This window comes from Pseudorca crassidens, chromosome 5 (assembly GCF_039906515.1).
Source record: "Pseudorca crassidens isolate mPseCra1 chromosome 5, mPseCra1.hap1, whole genome shotgun sequence".
NCBI lineage: Eukaryota > Metazoa > Chordata > Mammalia > Artiodactyla > Delphinidae > Pseudorca > Pseudorca crassidens.
In genome coordinates this window covers 101,517,186-101,540,450 of record NC_090300.1, presented here as the reverse complement: position 1 = coordinate 101,540,450, position 23,265 = coordinate 101,517,186, and the positions used below count along the sequence as shown (strand labels likewise).

At 37.9% G+C, this 23,265-nt stretch overlaps 1 protein-coding gene across 1 annotated transcript in view; it reads left to right on the top strand.

Moving 5' to 3' along the window:
* Window positions 1–23,265, top strand: part of ADGRG7 (adhesion G protein-coupled receptor G7) — a 62,331-nt gene that overhangs the window by 10,972 nt on the left and 28,094 nt on the right. Inside the window, 4 exon segments of the mRNA XM_067739100.1 lie at window positions 2,454–2,566; window positions 13,961–14,077; window positions 14,079–14,305; window positions 15,180–15,276. Of these exon segments, the coding sequence (XP_067595201.1) occupies window positions 2,454–2,566; window positions 13,961–14,077; window positions 14,079–14,305; window positions 15,180–15,276 (554 nt within the window).

Sequence of the window (23,265 nt, the reverse complement as noted above, 5' to 3'; positions counted from 1 at the left end):
CATTGTAATCATCTAAGTTACTAAGTTTATGCCAGAAGATATAAGAGGAAAAGCTCTTTAATTCAACTTGTCCCATAATACCTCCGTGTGTGCTGTTTCATTCCAGTGCTACCCCGTACAAGTAACTGGCAACAGCTCTGGTGTGCAGCTGTTTATACACCTCTGAGATTTCTTGGGCTGACCTTTTTAGGAAGACGGGCTTCTGTTTGTTTCATTTCCAGAAACCTATTATTCTGGTGAAAACAAAAATGTTTGTTTATATACTGGATGGAATGTTTTTATATGCAGTGGAATGGGGAGGGATGTAGAGTGTCTTACCCTTACTAAGGGCCTAGTAACACTATGACTCTTCCAAAGAGAAGCAGATGTTTTAATTTTCTAGTAGCTAAGATGTACCCGTATTTGAGAAGCCAATGGAGATCCAGAACGTACTGGTACAACATAGAATATCAAATTATAGAGCCTTGCTTTTAAAATATTTTTGAGATAACTATCATTTTCTTATTTTAATTACCAAATATTTAAAAATTGATTTTGACTATTTATTTTATAACTTGCATTACAGAGAGATCTGATTTCTCAATCAGAAATGTAAAGATAAAATTTTACCTTTTTTGATATCTTAAGATCATTAGTATTATTGAATAGCTGTGTAAAGCTCAGATTGCTTTGTATATTAAATGATACAGACTATACTGTCATAGTTATTTTTCTCCTTTTTTGAAGTCAGACTTTCAGCTATTCTTACTAATATCTGAGTCTGCCTCAATGCCCACCTACTCATGTTTATAATTAGTTTTGGTTGCAAAATTTTAAAAAAAAAGCTGATTAGAATTGTATGTAAAGTTTAAGAGCAGATAGGCTCTGAGTGTATAGATGATTTCTAAGATCTGAAGATATATGTATTCTATGATTCTTTGTCATCTACTTAGTATACTGCAGATAGGAAGTAATGTGAAATTTTTGTTTTGTTATTATTATTTTTTTTTGGCGGTACGCGGGCCTCTCACTCTTGTGGCCTCTCCCGTTGTGGAGCACAGGCTCTGGACGTGCAGGCTCAGCGGCCATGGCTTACGAGCCCAGCTGCTCTGCGGCACGTGGGATCTTCCCGGACCGGGGCACGAACCTGTGTCCCCTGCATCGGCAGGTGGACTCTCAACCACTGTGCCACCAGGGAAGCCCTGTTTTATTATTTTTTAAAACAAAGTTTATTTTATTTTTATTTTTTCCCTACTAAAGCAATACATACTCATTGCATACAGAGTGAGTCTGCTTACTCAACAGAAATATACTGACATGGAAAAATGTGTATGATATCTTAAAATAGTTTGAAAATAATTTGATTATGTTAACAAACCCCTGTTTATTTGTGCAAAGAGACATAGATAATATTTGTAAGCACCTATAAAAAGGTCACCTCTGGAGAAGAATAGGATTTCAAGAGGTAGAGTATGATGTGGGGTAGAGGCAGTAAAGAGGAACGTGTGCTTTTTAAAATTATGTTTCTATACTATTTTCATGTTTTATAAATAAGCATTTTCAGCTTTTCTAATTTTAACAATTTGAAAAATTAGAAAGTACAGACAAGCAAAAATAATTATGTATATATATCCTATCCACCCAGTGACCGCCATTATTACCTCTCCAGATTTCTAAGAGTACGTACTCATGTGGAATATATTTTTCTATGACTACATACTAAAAAGCTGGGGTAGATATAGATATACTACATAAAAATTATACCCCATTTTCCAAAGAAAAATGAACAGGATCGTTTGAATATCTTTCCATGTCCATAAAAATATTTCTGCAACTTTATTTTTAGTACATTAGCTTAGATATGCAGATTTTCCCTTGGATTATAGTTACACATAAAAATAATTTAATGGGTAAATAAAGCAACTCTAGCCAATTTAGATCTAACACAAACAACTTTGATTTTAGACATTGAGGAATAGTATATATGTCTTCCCTAACTGAATTAGTTAGGTAACTGTTCTTAAGCCTCTATTTCATGTAAACTGCTTAGAGATAAGGAGTTGATTTATTTCCTTTAAAAATATCACAGCTTGGGGCTTCCCTGGTGGCGCAGTGGTTGAGAGTCCGCCTGCCGATGCAGGGGACATGGGTTCGTGCCCCGGTCCGGGAAGATCCCACATGCCGCGGAGCGGCTGGGCCCGTGAGCCATGGCTGCTAAGCCTGCGCATCCGGAGACTGTGCTCCGCTGCAACGGGAGAGGCCCCAACAGTGAGAGGCCCGCGTACAGCAAAAAAAAAAAAAAAAAAAAAAAAAAAAAAAAAAAAAAAAATCACAGCTTTATATAAAAAAAGACATATCTGGCTATTTTGATCAATATATCTGATTGCTTTAATCAGTGTACCTCTTTATGATGTTGACTTTCATAGATAGTTCAGAATGGTTATTTAAAAATAATGAGTCAACTTACTTTCCAGAGTTTCAAAAAAGAATATAAATATCCTGAATTACTAGATGTATTTTCCACATTTGGATGTGCACTGTCCATTGCTGCTCTGGCTCTCACAATTATATTACTGGTCAGCACCAGGTAACCTGAAGGGAAGCAGGCTCTTCTCATGAGAGAAATTGCTATCCTGATATCATTTCCTTTCAGCATATTCCCATTAGAATACAGTCTCTTGGAACTGGAAAGAAAATCAGATTTAGTTCAACATACACATTTTACAAGATACTCAGTCCTGGAGAGACTAAGACATACACACAAATAAATGTATACTTACAAACTGTGGTAAGTGCCTTGAAGGAAAATTACATACCATGTAATTACAAGTTTGTCACATAAAATTAATGTGGTCCCATAGTTCATCAATGCCACACAGTTCCTTAGTGTTGAATAGAAGCATAACTGCCAATCTGCATTGGCAAAGAGAAATGTTGCTAATCAGCAAGTTTTTGAGGATAAAAGTAAATTTTAAACTGTATTAAGGTTTCAAATGGTAAAACTTTTAAAAAAAATTTTGAGAGAGGACCTTCAAGATGGTGGAGGAGTAAGAGGTGGAGATCACCTTCCTCCCCCCAAATACGTCAAAAATACATCTCCATGTGGAACAACTCCTACAGAACACCTACTGAATGCTGGCAGAAGACCTCAGACTTCCCAAAGGCAAGAAACTCCCCCATGTATCTGGGTAGGGCAAAGGAAAAAAGAAAAAACAGAGACAAAAGAATAGAGATGGGATCTGCACCTCTGGGAGGGAACTGTGAAGGAGGAAAGGTTTCCACACACTAGGAAGCCCCTTGACTGGCAGAGACAGGGGGTGGGTAGGGGGGAAGCTTTGGAGCCACAGGGGAGAGCGCAGCAACGGGGATGCAGAGGGCAAAGCAGAGAGATTCCCGCACAGAGGATCGGTGCCGACCAGCACTCACCAGCCTGAGAGGCTTGTCTGGGGAAGATGGGGGCTGAGAGCTGAGGCTCCAGCTTCGGAAGTCAGATCTCAGGGAGAGGACTGGGGTTGGCTGGTGCACAGCCTGAAGGGGGCTAGTGCTCCACAGCTAGCCGGGAGGGAGTCCAGGAAAAAGTCTGGAACTGCTTAAGAGGCAAGAGACCATTGTTTCCGGGTGCGCGAGGAGAGGGGATTCAGAGCACCACCTAAATGAGCTCCAGAGACAGGCGTGTGCCATAGCTATCAGCGCGGGCACCAGCGACGGGCATGAAGCACCAAGGCTGCTGCTGCAGCCACCAAGAAGCCTGTGTGCAAACACAGATCACTATTCACACCTCCCCTCCCGGGAGCCTGTGCAGCCCGCCACTGCCAGGGTCCCGTGATCCAGGGACAACTTCCCCGGGAGAATACACAGTGTGCCTCAGGCTGTTGCAACATCATGCTGCCCTCTGTCGCTGCAGGCTTGCCCCACATTCTGTACCCCTCCCTCCTCCTGGTCTAAGTGAGCCACAGCCCCCTAATCAGCTGCTACTTTAACTCGGTCCTGTCTCAGCAAAGAACAGACACCCTCAGGTGACCTACATGCACAGGCAGGGCCAAATCCAAAGCTGAACCCCAGGAGCTGTGCAAACAAAGAAGAGAAAGGGAAGTCTCTCCCAGCAGCCTCAGGAACAGTGGATTAAATCTCCACAATCAACTTGATGTACCCTGCATCTGTGGAATACATGAATAGACAACGAATCATCCCAAAATTGAGGCGGTGGACTTTGGGAGTAGCTGTAGACTTGGGGTTTGCTTTCTGCATCTAATTTGTTTCTGGTTTTATGTTTATCTTAGTTTAGTATTTAGAGCTTATTATCTTGGTAGATTTGTTTATTGATTTGGTTGCTCTCTTCCTTTATATATATATATATATTTTTTTCCTTTTTCTCTTTTTGTGTGTGTGTATGTGTATGCTTTTTTGTGTGATTTTGTCTGTATAGCTTTGCTTTTATCATTTGTCCTAGGGTTCTGTCCTTCATTTTAAAAAATTATTATTATACTTTTTAGCACTTGTTATTATTGGTGGATTTGTTTATTGGTTTCATTGCCCTCTCTTTCTTTTTTAAATTTTTTATTTTATAACTTTATTTTATTTATTTATATTTTTTCTGTTTATTTCTCCCTTTTCTTTTTTTTTTTAAATTTAGGATATAAAATTAACCATTTTATTTATTTATTTTTTTAGAAATTTATTTTATTTATTTATTTTTGGCTGCTTTGGTTCTTCATTGCTGTGCACTTCTTTGGCTACTCTTCAGTGTGGTGCGCGGGCTTCTCATTGCAGTGGCTTCTATTGTTGAGGAGCGCGGGCTCTAGGCACATGGGCTCAGTAGCTGTGGCACGCGGGCTCAGTAGTTGTGGCTCATGGACTCAGTAGTTGTGGCTCATGAGCTCAGTAGTTGTAGCTCATGGGCTCAGTAGTTGTGGCTTGCGGGCTCTAGAGCACAGGCTCAGTAGTTGTGGCACATGGGCTTAGTTGCTCTGCGGCATGTGGGATCTTCCAGGGCCAGTACTCGAAGCTGTGTCCCCTGCATTGGCAGGTGGATCTTAACCAGTGCACCACCAGGGAAGCTCCTTATTTCTCCCTTTTCTTCTAAGCCGTGTGGCTGACAGGGTCTTGGTGCTCCAGCCAGGTGTCAGGCCTGAGCATCTGAGGTGGGAGAGCTGAGTTCAGGACATTGGACCACCAGAGACCTCCAGGCCGCTCCTAATATCAAATGGCGAAAGCTCTCCCAGAGATCTCCATCTCAGTGCTAAGACCCAGCTGCACTCAATGACCAGCAAGCTACAGTTCTTGACACCCCATACCAAACAGAAAGACAGGAACACAACCCCATCCATCAGCAAAGAGGCTGCCTAAAATCATAATAAGGTCACAGACACCCCACACAACACCACTGGACGTGGTCCTGCCCAGCAGAAAGGCAACATCTAGCCTCATCCACCAGAACACAGGCAGTGGTCCCCTCCACCAGGAAGCCTACAAAACCCACTGAACCAACCTCACCCACTGCGGGGGAAAAAGTGGGAACTATGAGCATGCAGCCTGCGAAAAGGAGACGCCAAATAAAGTAAGTTAAGCAAAATGAGAAGGCAGAGAAATACACAGCAGATGAAGGAGCAAGGTAAAAACCCATCACCCCTAACAAATGAAGAGGAAATAGGCAGTCTACCTGAAAAAGAAGTCAGAGTAATGATAGTAAGGATGATCCGAAATCTTGGAAATAGAATGGAGGAAATACAAGAAACATTTAACAAGGACCTAGAAGACCTAAGGAGCAAACAAACAATGATGAACAGCACAAAAAATGAAACTAAAAATTCTCTAGAAGGAATCAATAGCAGAATGACTGGGACAGAAGAATGGATAAGTGGCGTGGAAGATAAAATAGTGGAAATTAGTACCGCAGAGCAGAATAAAGAAAAAAGAATGAAAAGACTTGAGGACAGTCTCAGAGACCTCTGGGACAACATTAAATGTCCCATCATTTGAATTATAGCGGTCCCAGAAGAAGAGAAAAAGAAAGGAACTGAGAAAACATTTGAAGAGATTATAGTTGAAAACTTCCCTAATATGGGAAAGGAAATAGTCAAGTCCAGGAAGCACAGAGAGTCCCATACAGTATAAATCCAATGAGAAACACGCCAAGACACACATTAATCAAACTATCAAAAATTAAATACAAAGAAAAAATATTAAAAGCAGCAAGGGAAAAGCACCAAATAACATACAAGGGAATCCCCATAAGGTTAATAGCTGATTTCTCAGCAGAAACTCTGCAAGCCAGAAGGGAGTGGCAGGACATATTTAAAGTGATGAAACGGAAAAACCTACAACCAAGATTCCTCTACCCAGCAAAGATCTCATTCAGATTCAAAGGAGAAATTAAAACCTTTAGAGACAAGCAAAAGTTAAGAGAATTCAGCACCACAAAACCAGCTTTACAACAAATGCTAAAGGAACTTCTCTAAGCAGGAAACACAAGAGAAGGAAAAGACCTACAATAACAAACCTAAAACAATCAAGAAAATGGGAATAGGAAAATACATATCGATAATTACCTTAAATGTAAATGGATTAAATGCTCCCACCAAAAGACATAGACTGGCTGAATGGATACAAGAACAAGACCTGTATATATGCTGTCTACAAGAGACCCACTTCAGACCTAGGGACACATACACACTGAAAGTGAGGGGATGGAAAAAGAAATTTCATGCAAATGGAAATCAGAAGAAAGATGGAGTAGCAGTTCTCATATCAGGCAAAATAGACTTTAAAATAAAGACTATTACAAGAGAGAAAGAAGGACACCACAAAATGATCAAGGGATCAATCCAAGAAAAAGATGTAACAATTGTAAGTATATATGCACCCAACCTAGGAGCACCTCAATACATAAGGCAAATGCTAACAGCCATAAAAGGGGAAATTGAAAATAACACAGTTATATTCAGGGATTTTAACACTCCACTTTCACCAATGGACAGATCATCCAAAATGAAAATATATAAGGAAACACAAGCTTTAAATAATACATTAAACAAGATGGACTTAATTGACATTTATAGGACATTCTATCCAAAAACAACAGAATACACATTTTTCTCAAGTGCTCATGGAACATTCTCCAGGATAGATCATATCTTGGGTCACAAATCAAGCCTTGGTAAATTTAAGAAAATTGAAATCGTATGAAGTATGTTTTCTGACCACAATGCTATGAGACTAGATATCAATTACAGGAAAATATCTGTAAAAAATACAAACACGTGGAAGCTAAACAATACACTACTAAATAACCAAGAGATCACTGAAGAAATCAAAGAGGAAATCAAAAAATACCTAGACACAAATGACAATGAAACACCACTCCCAAAAACCTATGGGATGCAGCAAAAGCAGTTCTAAGAGGGAAGTTTATAGCAATACAATCCTACCTCAAGAAACATCTTGGACTTCCCTACTGGCGCAGTGGTTAAGAATCTGCCTGCTGGTGCAGGGGACGTGGGTTAGAGCCCTGGTCTGGGAGGATCCCACATACCATGGGGGCAGCTAAGCCTGTGTGCCACAACTACTGAGCCTGCGCTCTAGAGCCCACGAGCCACAACTACTGAGCCCGAGTGCCACAGGTGCCAAAGCCTGAATGCCTAGAGCTGATTCTCTGCAACAAGAGAATCCACCGCAATGAGAAGCCTGTGCACCGCAACAAAGAATAGCCCCTGCTTGCCGCAACTAGAGATAGCCCGTGTGCAGCAATGAAGACCCAACATAGCCAAAAAAAAAAGAAACAAGAAACATCTCGAAAAACATCTAACCTTACATCTAAAGCAAATAGAGAAATAAAAACAAAAAAACCCCAAAGTTAGCAGAAGGAAAGAAATCATAAAGATCAGATCAGAAATAAATGAAAAAGAAATGAAGGAAATGATAGCAAAGATCAATAAAACTAAAAGCTGGTTCTTTGAGAAGATAAACAAAATTGATAAACCATTAGCCAGGCTCATCAAGAAAAAGAGGGAGAGCACTCAAATCAATAAAATTAGAAATGAAAAAGGAGAAGTTACAACTGACACTGCAGAAATACAAAGCATCCTAAGAAACTACTACAAGCAACTCTATGCCAATAAAATGGACAACCTGGAAGAAATGGACAAATTCTTAGAAAAGCACAACCTTCTGAGACTGAACCAGGAAGAAACAGAAAATATAAACAGACCAATCACAAGCCCTGAAATTGAAACTGTGATTAAACATGTTCCAACAAACAAAAGCCCAGGATCAGATGGCTTCACAAGTGAATTCTATCAAACATTTAGAGAAGAGCTAACGCCTATGCTTCTCAAACTCTTCCAGAATATAGCAGAGAGGAACACTCCCAAACTCATTCTACGAGGCCACCATCACCCTGATACCAAAACCAGACATAAGATGTCACAAAAGAAGAAAACTACTGGCCAATATCACTGATGAACATAGGTGCAAAAATGCTCAACAAAATACTAGCAAACAGAATCCAGCAGCACATTAAAAAGATTATACACCATGATCTAGTGGGGTTTATCCCAGGAATGCAAGGATTCTTTAATATACACAAATCAATCAATGTGATACACCATATCAACAAATTGAAGGAGAAAAACCAATTGATCGTCTCAATACATGCAGAAAAAGCTTTCAACAAAATTCAACACCCATTTATGATAAAAACCCTCCAGGTAGTAGACAGAGAGGGAACTTACCTCAACATAATAAAGGCCATATATGACAAACCCACAGCCAACATCGTTCTCAATGGTGAAAAACTGAAACTATTTCCTCTAAGATGAGGAACAAGACAAAATTGCCCACTCACCATTATTATTCAACATCGTTTTGGAAGTTTTAGCCACAGCAATCAGAGAAGAAAAAGAAAAGGAATACAAATTGGAAAAGAAGTAAAACTGTCACTGTTTGCAGATGACATGATACTAAACATAGAGAATCCTAAAGATGCTACCAGAAAACTACTAAAGCTAATCAATGAATTTGGTAAAGTAGCAGGATACAAAATTAATGCACAGAAATTTGTTGCATTCCCATACACTAATGATGAAAAATATGAAAGAGAAATTAAGGAAACACTCCCATTTACCATTGCAACAAAAAGAGTAAAATACATAGGAATAAACCTACCTAAGGAGAGAAAAGACCTGTATGCAGGAAACTTAAGACACTGATGAAAGAAATTAAAGATGATACGAACAGATGGAGAGATATACCATGTTCTTGGATTGGAAGAATCAACACTGTGAAAATGACTATACTACCCAAAGCAATCTACAGATTCAACGCAATCCCTATCAAACTACCAATGGCATTTTTCACAGAATTAGAGCAAAAAATTCACAATTTGTATGGAAACACAAAAGATGCCAAATAGCCAAAGCAATCGTGAGAAAGAAAAGCGGAGCTGGAGGAATCAGTCTCACAGACTTCAGACTATACTACAAAGCTACAGTAGTCAAGACAGTATGGTACTGGCAGAAAAACAGAAATATAGATCAATGGAACAGGGTAGAAAGCCCAGAGATAAACGAACGCACATATGGTCACCTTATTTTTGAAAAAGGAGGCAAGAATATACAATGGAGAAAGGACAGCCTCTTCAATAAGTGGTGCTGGGAAAACTGGACAGCTACATGTAAAAGTATGAGATTAGATCACTCCCTAACACCACACACAAAAATAAACTCAAAATGGATTAAAGACCTAGATGTAAGGCCAGACACTATGAAACTCTTAGATGAAAACTTAGGCAGAACATTCTATGACATAAATCACAGCAAGATCCTTTTTGACCCACCTCTTAGAGAAATGGAAATAGAAACAAAAATAAACAAATGGGACCTAGTGAAACTTCAAAGCTTTTGCACAGCAAAGGAAACCATAAACAAGACCAAAAGACAACCCTCAGAATGGGAGAAAATATTTGCAAATGAAACAACTGACAAAGGATTAATCTCCAAATTATACAAGCAGCTCAATATCAAAAAGACAAACAACCCAATCCAGAAATGGGCAGAAGACCTAAATAGACATTTCTCCAAAGAAGATATATAGTTTGCCAATAAACACATGAAAGGATGCTGAACACACTAATCATTAGAGAAATGCAAATCAACACTACAATGAGGTATCACCTCACACCGGTTAGAATGGGCATCATCAGAAAATCTACAAACAATTAATGCTGGAGAGGATGTGGAGATAAGATAACCCTCTCACACTGTTGGTGGGAATGTAAATTGATATAGCCACTATGGAGAACCGTATGGAGGTTCCTTAAAAAACTAAAAATTGGGGCTTCCCTGGTGGCGCAGTGGTTGAGAGTCCGCCTGCCGATGCAGGGGACGCGGGTTCGTGCCCTGGTCTGGGAGGATGCCGCGGAGCGGCTGGGCCCGTGAGCCATGGCCGCTGAGCCTGCGCATCTGGAGCCTGTGCTCCGCAACGGGAGAGGCCACAGCAGTGAGAGGCCTGCGTACCGCAAAAAAAAAAAAACAAAAAACTAAAAATTGAACTACCATATGACCCAGCAATCCCACTACTGGGCATATACCCTGAGAAAACCATACTTCCAAAAGAGTCATGGGGCTTCCCTGGTGGTGCAGTTGTTGAGAATCCGCCTGCCGATGCAGGGGACACGGGTTCGTGCCCCGGTCTGGGAAGATCCCACATGCCGCGGAGCAGCTAGGCCCGTGAGCCATGGCCTCTGAGCCTGTGTGTCTGGAGCCTGTGCTCCACAACGGGAGAGGCCACAACAGTGAAAGGCCCGCGTACCGCAAAAAAAAAAAAAAAAAAGGTCATGTACCACAATGTTCATTGCAGCTCTATTTACAATAGCCAGGACATGGAAGCAACCTAAGTGTCCATTGACAAATGAATGGATAAAGAAGATGTGGCACATATATACAATGGACTACTACTCAGCCATAAAAAGAAACGAAATTGATTTATTTATGGTGAGGTGGATGGACCTAGGGTCTGTCATACAGAGTGAAGTAAGTCAGAAAGAGAAAAACAAATATCGTATGCTAACACATTTATATGGAATCTAAAAGAAAATGTTTTCTCATCTGGTTTTTCCTCCCAAACTCAAGATGTATCACAATGCTTCTTTCCTTCAGAATTATTTCTCTCTAATAAATTCCTTCACAACTGTTTTCTCAGATGTGTAGATTCTGGAATTTTTTGTTCTAAAGATATTGCCATTTAAACATTTTTTCCTGAAGTTTATTTAAAAAAATTAAAAGTCTGTAGAAGTGTTGAAAGAGACTAAGTGAACACCCAAATACCCTTCACCTTGATTCACCAGTTGTTAATATTTTGCCTTCTTTCTTTTTCTTTTTTTTCCTGAAATTTTGAAAGTAAGTTGTAAACATCATGACTGTCATCTCTAAATTCTTCAAGCATGTATGCATCTCCCAAAAACAAGGGCACTCCTAGATAGTATAATATTATTATCCTCACTCAGAATATTTTACTCAAGAATTTAACATTAATATAATGTTATCATGTTAATGTCCATATTCAAATTTCTCCAGCTGTTCCAATAATGTCCATTTTAGCTGTTCCCTCCCCAATTTATTTAGTAGTTGTGTCTCTTTAGTTGTCTTTAGCCTAGAATAATTCCTCTGCTTTTTAAATTTGTTTGTTTTGGTCTTTCATGACATTAAAATAAAATATTTGAAGTGTTCAGGTTAGTTATTTTATAGAAGGTAGAATATTCTACAATATAAAATTTCTCGGAAATTTTCCAATGATTAGGTACAGGTTACATATTTTTGATGAGAATTCTAATCATTAAGTCTTTTTCATTGTGGCACAGCAAGAAGTGCATGATGTCAGTTTGTCCCGTTATTGCTGTGTCATTTGCTTCCTTGTTTTAAGTAGTGTCTTGTAGATTTCTATACTGTAAAGTCTCAATTTTTCCCTTTGTAAATAATAGGCAATCCATGCAGTGAAACTGGGACTGTGTGAATATTCTGTTCCCCAACTTTTACTCAGTGGTTTTGGTATTCACTGATGATCCTAACTGGTATATATGAGTACATTGGTGGGTGAATGATGATCTCTAATCTATCATTCTTTCTATATTTAGTCACTATATTACTTTGGAAAGAAGTGTACTCTCCAGTGTAGCTGGAGGGAGTCCTTTCATGTTGTTTTTTCATGTCCCTATCAGTCTATAAGCGTTTCCTTATTTAAGGCACAGCAAGATGGACCAGGTACATCTTTCACTTTTTCTCCCCCATACCTAGAATCAGCTGTTTGTCCAGAGACCCAGAATTATTTTTGATTCTTTTCTTTACCTTTCACACTTAATGAGTCTCTTGCCCTTCGTTTAAGATTTTTACATTGAGTGCTTACTATGTGCCAAGCAACATGTGAGGAGGTAAATACAAAACTATGAACAAGACATATAAACTCCCCTCTCCCTTGGAATTTACATTCTCGGGGGGAAGACAGACATTGTACAAGTATATACAGAAATAAATATATAATTAAAAATTGTGGTAAGTGCCTTGAAGGAAAATTACATGCCATATAATTATGTCTGTCATGTAAAGTAAAATGGCTCTTGTATCTGTCTTTTCATTTGTAAAGACACTTGAACAGACAGTTATTTGGTTCCATGTGAGTAAGTTGTGGTAGCTGCATAACTATTGGTTTGGCCAAAAAGTTCATCTGGGTTTTTCTGTAAGATGGCATGGAAAAACCAGAATGAACTTTTTGACCAACCAGATAGTTTCTTTGCCTAAAATCTCACTCTTTCCAATTGTCATCATATTTGTGTGTGTGTGTGTGTGTGTGTGTCCTCTATCAACTTGTTTTTAGCAGTTTTGCTGTCATAGATAGTATATATATTATATATTTCTGTACATATAATAAAAATGCACAGAATATAGTAATATACAGAAGACCCGTTTGAAAATAGCCTGTTCTCGCTGTAGATAATTTATGTTTGAAATTGGAGAAAAATTAAAAACTAACTTTACTTTTATATAAATGGATTCTTCTGAAAGCTTTTTGCATTTCTGCCCATTAAAATTTTCAGAAGGCTTAATAAAATTTTGAATTATCCAGAAAATCTCAACTAAAATATCATGAGGATGGACAGAGTTCTGTTTTAATACAAGCTTTTTATTCAGTGTGGGAATCCAAAGACTAAGTAGGACCATGGTGGAATGTTGTGGTAGGACCGTAAAGGATATATAATTAGCAAACAGATTTGTTCATCAAATTCTGAGACCTTAGAAATAGAGAAGTTCTTGAAGGTGTTAGAACTTTAAGCACATTAATAGTGAAATATTTATTTCAAGAGGCCTTATAATCTGAAAAATTCATAAGGATCTAGATGGTAGTGAATGAAATTTTATAACTTTCTTTAATACCGGAGAGACCTGTGATATGTCATGAGTTTCAAAGAGAACTTGGTTCTACAACCACAAATTATATCTTCAGATGAAGGAACAGTCCTTGGGCATGTTTTACATTAGAAGACCTTGTTGTGGACCACAGAAGTATAAACATATTGTGGACGCTAAGCACCACTGTCTGATGGATAAGTTGGCCCTGGCTGCCAGGCCTTCTGCTGCATTCTGTTAGTTATATCAAGTCACTGGACAGCCCTGGGAGGGGGCTACACTGGGCATAAACTCCAGGAAGTAGAGTTCACAGGAGGGCATCTCTGAAAAACAGCTATCACCTTGGATTAAAAGACAGGTTCAAGAAAGGAGGAATCAACCTGTTTTCTCAAACTCACTTTGTGAGAATCAGATAAGAAGAGAATGTTTCTCTGGTGTAGTTGGGAAGGTCCGTTTACCAGCTGGCCCACTGAGCTATGAGCTAGATTTACAGTGGGTAATAATATTCTTTTGTTCCCTCATGATTTCACTGGAGTATTTTTTGTAGTTGTTTTGTTTATTAATTTTATTTATTTATTTATTTTCAGGGAAGTCAGAAAAACCTCAGTAACCTGGGTATTGGTCAATCTGTGCACATCAATGTTGATTTTCAACCTCCTGTTTGTGTTTGGAATCAAAAACTCCAATAAGAACTTAAAGACACTATAGTGACACTGATAATACTGACTTGAGCAATAATGAAATGTCCAGACAAGACACCGTTGTCATCTCAAATCCCACATGCACTGCGATTGCTATCTTGCTGCACTATTTTGTGTTAGTGACATTTACCTGGATGGGACTCAGTGCTGCCCAGCTCTATTTCCTTCTTATTAGGACCATGAAGCCTTTTCCTCAGCATTTCATTCTTTTCATCTCTTTAATTGGATGAGGTAAGTGTTTGCTTCTTCACTTACTCAGGAATTTAATTTTGTTGAAATCACTTAATTTAAACAAACACCTATTGAAGACCTAATAGTACAAGGCCCTGTGGTAGGGGAGATGGAAAATCCAGCAATCACTAAGAGTGCCTTCTGTCTAGTGAAGGAGTGTCTTCTCCTGTGAAGAAGGCAGATGTGATCAAGGCAGCTATACTAGATACATCATGAGCTAACTTCAAGATGTTCATTTCCTTTAACATCTCTATTTATTTGACTTGAGATTTAGACCACATATAAACTTCCTAGCTACTTTATTTTTTTTGTAAATTAACTTTATTTCTTTTTTTTGAATTTTATTTTATTTTTTAAAATACAGCAGCTTCTTATTAGTTATCTATTTTATACATATTAGTGTATATAGGTCAATCCCAATTTCCCAATTCATCCCACCACCACCCTGACCCTGCTTTTCCTAGCTACTTTAAAAGAAATGTTTCAAGGCAATCAGAGTGACTCTTTTAAGAAAAATAATTTGAAAAATTTAATGAGTTCCAGCAAAGGAGAGTTGTTTTCGTGTTATCTAAATTTAAATTTATTCAAGTGAAAGAGGAATTAGACCATTTAAGAGTGGAAATTGTGGTAAGAGTTACAAAGAAATCAGAAATAGTATAGGATTGATATGTATAGCCAACACTGATAGGGAAAGGAAAACACAGAAAAACTATGTCTACTGTTGACCTACATCTGTAGGATCATTTAGTACACTGTCTATAGTGGAAAGAACAATACATCCTGAAAAAGGTCAGGTGTATAATTCATTCATGTTCTTTTATAATTAATCCCAGTCTTGGGTAAATTATTAATTCTATGACTCTTTATCACACAGGAGTCTCAGCTATAGTGGTAGCTGTGACAGTGGGAATTATTTATTCTCAGAATGGGAATAATTCACAGTGGGAGTTAGACTACCGGCGAGAGGAAATGTAAGTTTATATTTTTTCAAATGTCCATTTCTTTGATATGAGTGTAACTATTCAATGACATTGAGTCCAAGTGTCACTGTAATATGCATATCACTTTATAATTGTCATAACTGTGTATTTCAAATTCTCAAAGAATACATTATATTTTAAATATGGTGGCATGAAAATTTCCTATGATAAATCCTTTCATAAAGCAAGTAATTGTCTTCTAAATTTATAAATGTGAACTTTTTAATATTAAATTTGTCTTCTTTGATTAAGTTTGAAAATCACAGGACACAAGAAGTGTGATCATTAGTGACCCCTTATCTTAGTTTTCTCATCTAGAAAATGGGAATAACAATAATAGTAATACCTGCTCTGGGGTTACTATGAAGGGTTAAGCAAGTGTGAAAACATTTTCACACTTGAAAATGTTTGAAGAGCAGTATCCATGAAATATCCATGCTTATGAACCAATTCTATGTTGATATGATTATAATGAGTATTTCATGATGATTTATCACACATAAATTCTCCCTGTGACTCCAGCATGAATATTTAACTGTCAATAATGGAAGTACCTGAATGCATGGTATTTGCCTTCCATGTGGGGAGAGTAAGAAAGTGGGGCTGAACTCTATGTGTATTTCTGCTACCAAATGGCAACTGCTCTTTAATTTATCTTCCCTTCTTATTTTATAAATTCAACCATTCGGATCCCTGGATTCTGCCTTAAGTCCCAAACCAACTCTAATCAAAACAAAACTCTTGGAAATGTGCAAGTATACCCAAGGGAAGGCTGTGGTGTCAGAGTGCTTACCTATTTCCAGGGCTGACCATGACCAAGTGTAGAATAGGGAGCTAACTGCCTGGCTTGATTTTAGGAGCCATACACTCTAGGCACTATTTTCTCTGTTTAATTGGGATTAAATATCTTTTAATGAGTTTTAAAATTTTAATTCCACAATTAGATATCAGGAGTAAAATGCAAATATCTCATGGGAGAGGTAATTCACCTCAAATTGCATTATTATTAATTTCCTATCCTAACCCAGCCACAAGGCTAGACCTACTCCTACAGAAGTCTTCAGTAGAAAGAAGCCTGCTGTCTTAAATTTATTCACACCAAGATGTAAATAATTGAGAGCAGATTCTTTCCTGAGTACAGTATTAGATGTTAGGGAAGACACTAGGCAACTGATAATAAGAGTTGGGAAGAGGGGAAAGGATGTGTAACATGAATATCAGCTTCATCTTGGACCCTTATCTCCCACTTTCCACCCTATACACACATCAAGGCTCACATTTCTTCAGGATATATTTAGAAAGAGGAGGGACTTTTTTGGGTTTTCTTGAGTTATCTTCCCAGAAGTTGCTCCTCAATATATCATACTCCCTGTCCCCCCACCATGGCTCCCAGTTCTGCCAGTCATACCCGAAACCCCTAACCCAGTTCCCTTGATGTACTGCTATCTCTGCCAGGACCCAATTAAGGGGCGACTGCAGGGCAGGCCACACTCCTATTTAATGCTCTATTCCTCAAATCTCTGTCCCACCATATAGGCTGTTTCAGACTTCCCTGAAGGGTTGAGGTAACCCTTGGGAAATTATAATGCATGAGGAAGAATTTTCTGGAAGCATATGCTATATCTTCTACAGCTGTCTTTTCCCATGTTTCATGACAAAATCACCAAGGAGTTAAACGCTTCATCTGAGGTTCACCTATGATGCTCTCCAGACCTCAGGTTCATAGATGTTTGTCAGATGCAACCTTGACCTTGTGACTCTCCAATCTCAATTCTAGAAATCCCACTCCTACAAGGGTTACTCTGCCTGGAGGATCCATCTGTCTCCTCAGCAGTCTGTTTTTCAAAATCTGGGTGATTAGATTCAGAATAGCTAAGGGAGAGGCTCATGAGAACAAATCCAGTCTGACTATCTCTCCAAGTAGTACAAAGGATGGAGGAGGTGAGGAGGTGTCCCTTCCTAGTGCACACCTCCTCATGGCCACAGGCATCCAAGCCTGTTTCCCATCCAGGTCTCCCCATCTGTGTGAGGTAACTGAGGAAACTTACAGACATTTGTATGCACACACACACAGATCTACAGTACAAATAGTAATACTTAGAAATTGTGTTGTCTAAAGTTTAAATAACTCATGACTCATACAGATAAAGATAAATATTTGTCTAAATTGTTTCATAATTTGCAAGTCTGTCTTTATCCGATAGAGTTGGATATTCATTTTCTTTCTCTATCCTGTCCTCCCCTTTTAAACTGTGTTTCTCTAGGCTGCCTGGGTCAGAAATATGTCCATCTTTTTAATTTAAAACTTTGATGGCCACTTGCTTAGTCACCAAAGAAGTGTCTAGAGATGTGAAAGTACTTCTCAGCAGGATTTTATTAAATTCTTAGCCAAGTGCCCTCCTATTTCTTCTGTGTCGGGGGTTGTGAGATTGAAGACGGCAGGAAGGTTGTCCTTTGGTTACAGATGAAAGGACATGGAGGCCCAAAATCCTGAAGATAAATTTTATTCTTTCTCACCATTTTACTTAAGGCTGGACCTAATCTATCATTAATGGATTGGAAGCACTCCTTTTCATTTTTTTTAACATTTTATTTTATATTGGAATATAGCCGATTAACAATGTTGTGATAGTTTCAGGTGCACAACAAAGCAACTCAGCCATACATATACATGTATCCATTCTCGCCCAGACTCCCCTCCCATCCAGGCTGCCACATAACATTGAGCAGAGTTCCCTGCGCTATACAGTAGGTCCTTGTTGTTTATCCTTTTTAAATATAGTAGTCTGTACATGTCAATCCCAAACTCCCTACTACCCTTCCCTCCACTCTTCCCGCCCTGGTAACCATAAGTTCCTTCTCTAAGTCTGTGAGTCCATTTCTGTTTTGTAAATACATTCATTTGTATTATTTCTTTTTAGATTCTGCATGTAAGCGATATCATACGATATTTCTCTTTCTCTGTCTGACTTACTTCAGTCAGTATGACAATCTCTAGGTCCATCCATGTTGCTGCAAATGGCATTATTTCATTCTTTTTTACAGCTGAGTAATATTCCATTGTATATATGTACCAAATCTTCTTTATCCATTCCTCTGTCCATGGACACTTAGGTTGCTTCTCTGTCTTGGCTATTATAAACAGTGCTACAATGAACATTGGGGTGCATGTATCCTTTCAGACCATGTTTTTCTCTGGATATATGCCCAGGAGTAGGATAGCAGGGTCATATGATAACTCTATTTTTAGTTTTTTAAGGCCCCTGCATACTGCTCTCCATAGTGGCCATACCAATTTATGATCCCACTAACAGTTAGGAGGGTTCCTTTCTCTCCACACCCTCTCCAGGATTTACTGTTTGTGAATTTTTAAATGATAGCCATTTTGACTGGTGTGAGGTGATATCTCATTGTAGTTTTTACTTGCATTTCTCTAATCATTAGCAATGTTGAACATCTTTTCATGCGCCTCTTGGCCATCCATATGTCTTCCTTGGAAAAATGTCTATTTAGGTCTTCTGCCCATTTTTTGATTGGGTTGTTTGTTTTCATGATATTAAGCCACATGAGCTTTTTGTAAATTTTGGAGACTAATCCCTTGTCAGTCACATGATTTGCAAATATTTTCTCCCAATTTGTGGGCTGTCTTTTTGTTTTGTTTATGGTTTCCTTTGCTATGCAAAAGCTTTTGAGTTTAATTAGGTCCCATTTGTTTATTTTTGTTTTTATTTCCATTACTCTGGGAGATGGGTCAGAAAAAATATTGCTGCAATTTATGTTAGGGAGTGTTCTGCCTACGTTTTCCTTTAGGAGTTTAATAGTGTCTGGTCTCACATTTAGGTCGTTAATCCATTTTGAGCTTATTTTTGTGTATGGTGTTAAAGAATGATCTAATTTCATTTTTTTACATGTAGCTGTCCAGTTTTCCCAGCACCATTTGTTGAAGAGACTGTCTTTCCACCATTGTAAAGTCTTGCCTCCTTTGTCGTATATTAATTGACCATAGGTGCATGGGTTTATTTCTGGGCTTTCTATCTTGTTCCATTGAGCTATAGTTCTATTTTTGTGCCAGTATCATACTGTTTTGATGACTATAGCTTTGTAGTATAGTCTGAAGTCAGGGAGCCTGATTCCTCCAGCTCCATTTTTCATTCTCATGATTGCTTTGGCTATTCAGGGTCTTTTGTGTCTCCATAAAAATTTTAAGATTTTTTGTTCTATTTCTGTGATAAATGCCATTAGTAATTTGATAGGATTGCATTGAATCTGTAGTTTGCATTGGGTAGTATAGTGATTTTGACAATATTTATTCTTCCAATCCAAGAACATGGTTTATCTTTCCATCTGTTTGTGTCTTCAATTTCTTTCATCAGTGTCTTATAATTTTTAGAGTACAGGTCTTTTGTCTCCTTAGGTATGTTTATTCCCAGATATTTTATTCTTTTTGATGAAATGGTAAATGGGGTTGTTTCTTGAATTTCTCTTTCTGATCTTTCATTGTTAGTGTATATAAATGCAACAGATTTCTGTGTATTAATTTTGTAGCCTGCAACTTTACCAGATTCACTGATGAGCTCTAGCAGTTTCCTGATAGTATCTTTAGGATTTTCTATGTATAGTATCATGTCATCTATAAACAGTGACATTTTAACTTCTTCTTTTCCAATTTGGATTCTTTTATTTCTATTTCTTTCCTGGTTGCCATAGCTAGGACTTGCAAAACTATGCTGAATAAAAGTGGTGAGAGTGGGCATCCTTGTCCTGTTCCTGATCTTAGAGGAAATGCTTTCAGCTTTTCACCATTGATATGATGATAGCTGTAGGTTTGTCGTATATGGCCTTTATTATGTTGAAGTAGGTTCCCTGTATGCCCACTTTCTGGAGAGTTTTTATCATAAATGGGTGTTGAATTTTGTCAAAAGATTTTTGTGCATCTATTGAGCTCATCATTTGGTTTTTATTCTTCAATTTGTTGATGTGGTGTATCACACTGATTGATTTGTGGATATTGAAAAATCCTTGCATCCCTGGGATAAATCCCACTTGATCATGGTGTATGATTCTTTTAATGTATTATTGGATTCGAATTTCTAGTAAAATACTAGCAACTGAGGATTTTTGTGTCTATGTTCATCAGTGATATTGGCCTGTAATTTTCTTTTTGAGTGGTATCTTTGTCTGGTTTTGTTATCAGGGTAATGGTAGCCACATAGAATGAGTTTGGGAAGTCTCCTTCCTCTGCAGTTCTTTGGAACAGTTTCAGAAAGATAGGTGTTAGCTCTTCTCTAAATGTTTGATAGAATTCTCCTGTGAAGCCATCAGGTTCTGGACTTTTGTTTGTTGGGAGTTTTTAAATTACAGTTTCAATTTCAGTGCTTGCGATTGCTCTGCTCATATTTTGTAATTCTTCCTGATTCAGTCTTGGGAGATTGTACCTTTCTAAGAATTTGTCCATTTCTTCCAGTTTGTCCATTTCATTGGCATACTGTTGCATATAGTAGTCTCTTATGATCCTTTGTATTTCTCTGGTGTCAGTTGTAACTTCTCCTTTTTCATTTCTAATTTTATTGATTTGAGTCCTCTCCCTATTTTCCTTGATGAGTCTGGCTAAAGGTTTATCAATTTTGTTTATCTTTTCAAGGAACCAGCTTTTAGTTTCATTGATCTTTGCTATTGTTTTTTTCGTTTCTATTTCATTTATTTCTGCTCTGATCTTTATGATTTCTTTCCTTCTACTAACTTTTGGTTTTGTTCTTCGTCTAGTTGCTTTAGGTGTATGGTTAGGTTGTTTATTTGAGATTTTTCTTGCTTCCTGAGGTAATATTGTATTGCTATAAACTTTCCTCTTAGAACTGCTTTTGCTGTATCACATAGGTTTTGGATCATTGTGCTTTCATTTTCATTTGTCTCTAGGTATTTTTTGATTTCCTCTTTGCTTTCTTCAGTGATCCATTTGTTGTTGAGTAACATATTGCTTAGCCTCCAAGCGTTTGTGGTTTTTATAATTTTTTTCTTGTAGTTTGTTTCTAATTTCATAGTGTGGTCGTAGAAGATACTTGATATGATTTCAATTTTCTTAAATTTACCGAGGCTCCCTTGTGGCCCAGTATGTGGTCAATCCTGGAGCATGTTCCGTGTGCACTTGAGAAAAATGTGTATTCTTCTGCTTTTGGATGGAGTGCTCTATAAATATCAATTAAGTCCATCTGATCTAATGTGTCATTTAAGGCCTTTGTTTCCTTGTTGATTTTCTGTCTGGATGATCTGTCCATTGACAAAAGTGGAGTGTTAAAAGTCCCCCACTATTATTGTGTTACTGTCGATTTCTTCCTTTATGGCTGTTAACATTTGCCTTATGTATTGAGGTGCTCTTATGTTGGGTGCATATATATTTATAATTGTTATATCTTCTTCTTGGATTGATCCCTTGATCATTACATAGTGTCCTTCTTTGTCTCTTATAACAGTCTTTATTTTTAAGTCTATTTTGTCTGATATGAGTATTGCTACTCCAGCTTTATTTTGATTTCCATTTGCATGGAATACCTTCTTCCATCCCCTGACTTTCAGTCTGTATGTGTCCCTAGGTCTGAGGTGGGTCTCTTGTAGACAGCATATGTACGGGTCTTGTTTTCATATCCCGTCAGTCTACATCTTTTGGTTGGTGCATTTAATCCATTTACAGTTAAGGTAATTATCGATATGTGTGCTCCTATTGCCATTTTCTTAATTGTTTTGGGTTTGTTGTTTTATGTCTTTTTTCTTTCCTTCCTCTTTTGTTCTCTTGTGGTTTGATGACTATCTTTAGTGTTGTGTTTGGGTTGCTTTTTCTTTTCTGTATGGTTATCTATTGTAGTTTTGGGGTTTGCTGTTCACATGAGGTTCTGATATAGCAGTCTATGTATGTACAAGGTTGTTTTAAGTTGCTAGTCTCTTTCCCGCCGAGAGGAGTTCCTTTAGCATTTGTTGCAAAGCTGGTCTGGTGGTGCTGAAATCACTTAGCTTTTGCTTGTCTGTAAAGCTTTTGATTTCTCCATCAAATCTGAATGAGAGCCTTGCTGGGTCGAGTATTCTTGGTTGTAGTTTCTTCCCTTTCATCACTTTAAATATATTGTGCCACTCCCTTCTGGCCTGCAGAGTTTCTGCTAAGAAATCAGCCGTTAACCTTATGGGAGTTCCCTTGTATGTTATTTGTCATTTTTTCCTTGTTGCTTTTAATAATTTTTCTTTGTCTTTAATTTTTGTCAGTTTGATTACTATGTGTCTTGGTGTGTTTCTCCTTGGGTTTATCCTGCCTGGGAGTCTCTGTGCTTCCTGGACTTGGGTGACTATTTCCTTTCCCATTTTAGGGAATTTTTTACTGTAATCTCTTCAAATATTTTCCTCAGGTTCTTTCTCTCTCTCTTCTCCATCTGGGTCCCCTATAACTTGAATGTTGGTGCATTTGTTGTCCCAGAGGTCTCTTAGGCTATCTTCATTTCTTTTCATTCTTTTTTCTTTATTCTGTTCTTTGGGAGTGATTTCCACCATTCTGTCTTCCAGGTCACTAATCCGTTCTTCTGTCTCAGCTATTCTGCTATTGATTCCTTCTAGTGTATTTTTCAATTCAGTTATTGTATTGTTCATCTCTATTTGTTTGTTCTTCAGTTCTTCTAGGTCTTTGTTAAACATTTCTTGATAGTTAACAAACATTTGTTAAAACATTTGTTAAAAAACAAATGTTTAACAAACATTTCTTGATGTTTCTTGATGTTTAATTGAGGAGATCCTCGATTCTTTCCTCCATCCTTTTTCCGAGGTCCTGGATCATCTTCACTATCATTATTCTGAATTCTTTTTCTGGAAGGTTGCCTATCTCCACTTCATTTAGTTGCTCTTCTGGGGTTTTATCTTGTTCCTTCATCTAGGACATAATCCTCTGCCTTTTCATTTTGTCTGTCTTTCTGTGATTGTGGTTTTTGTTTTGCAGGCTGCAGGATT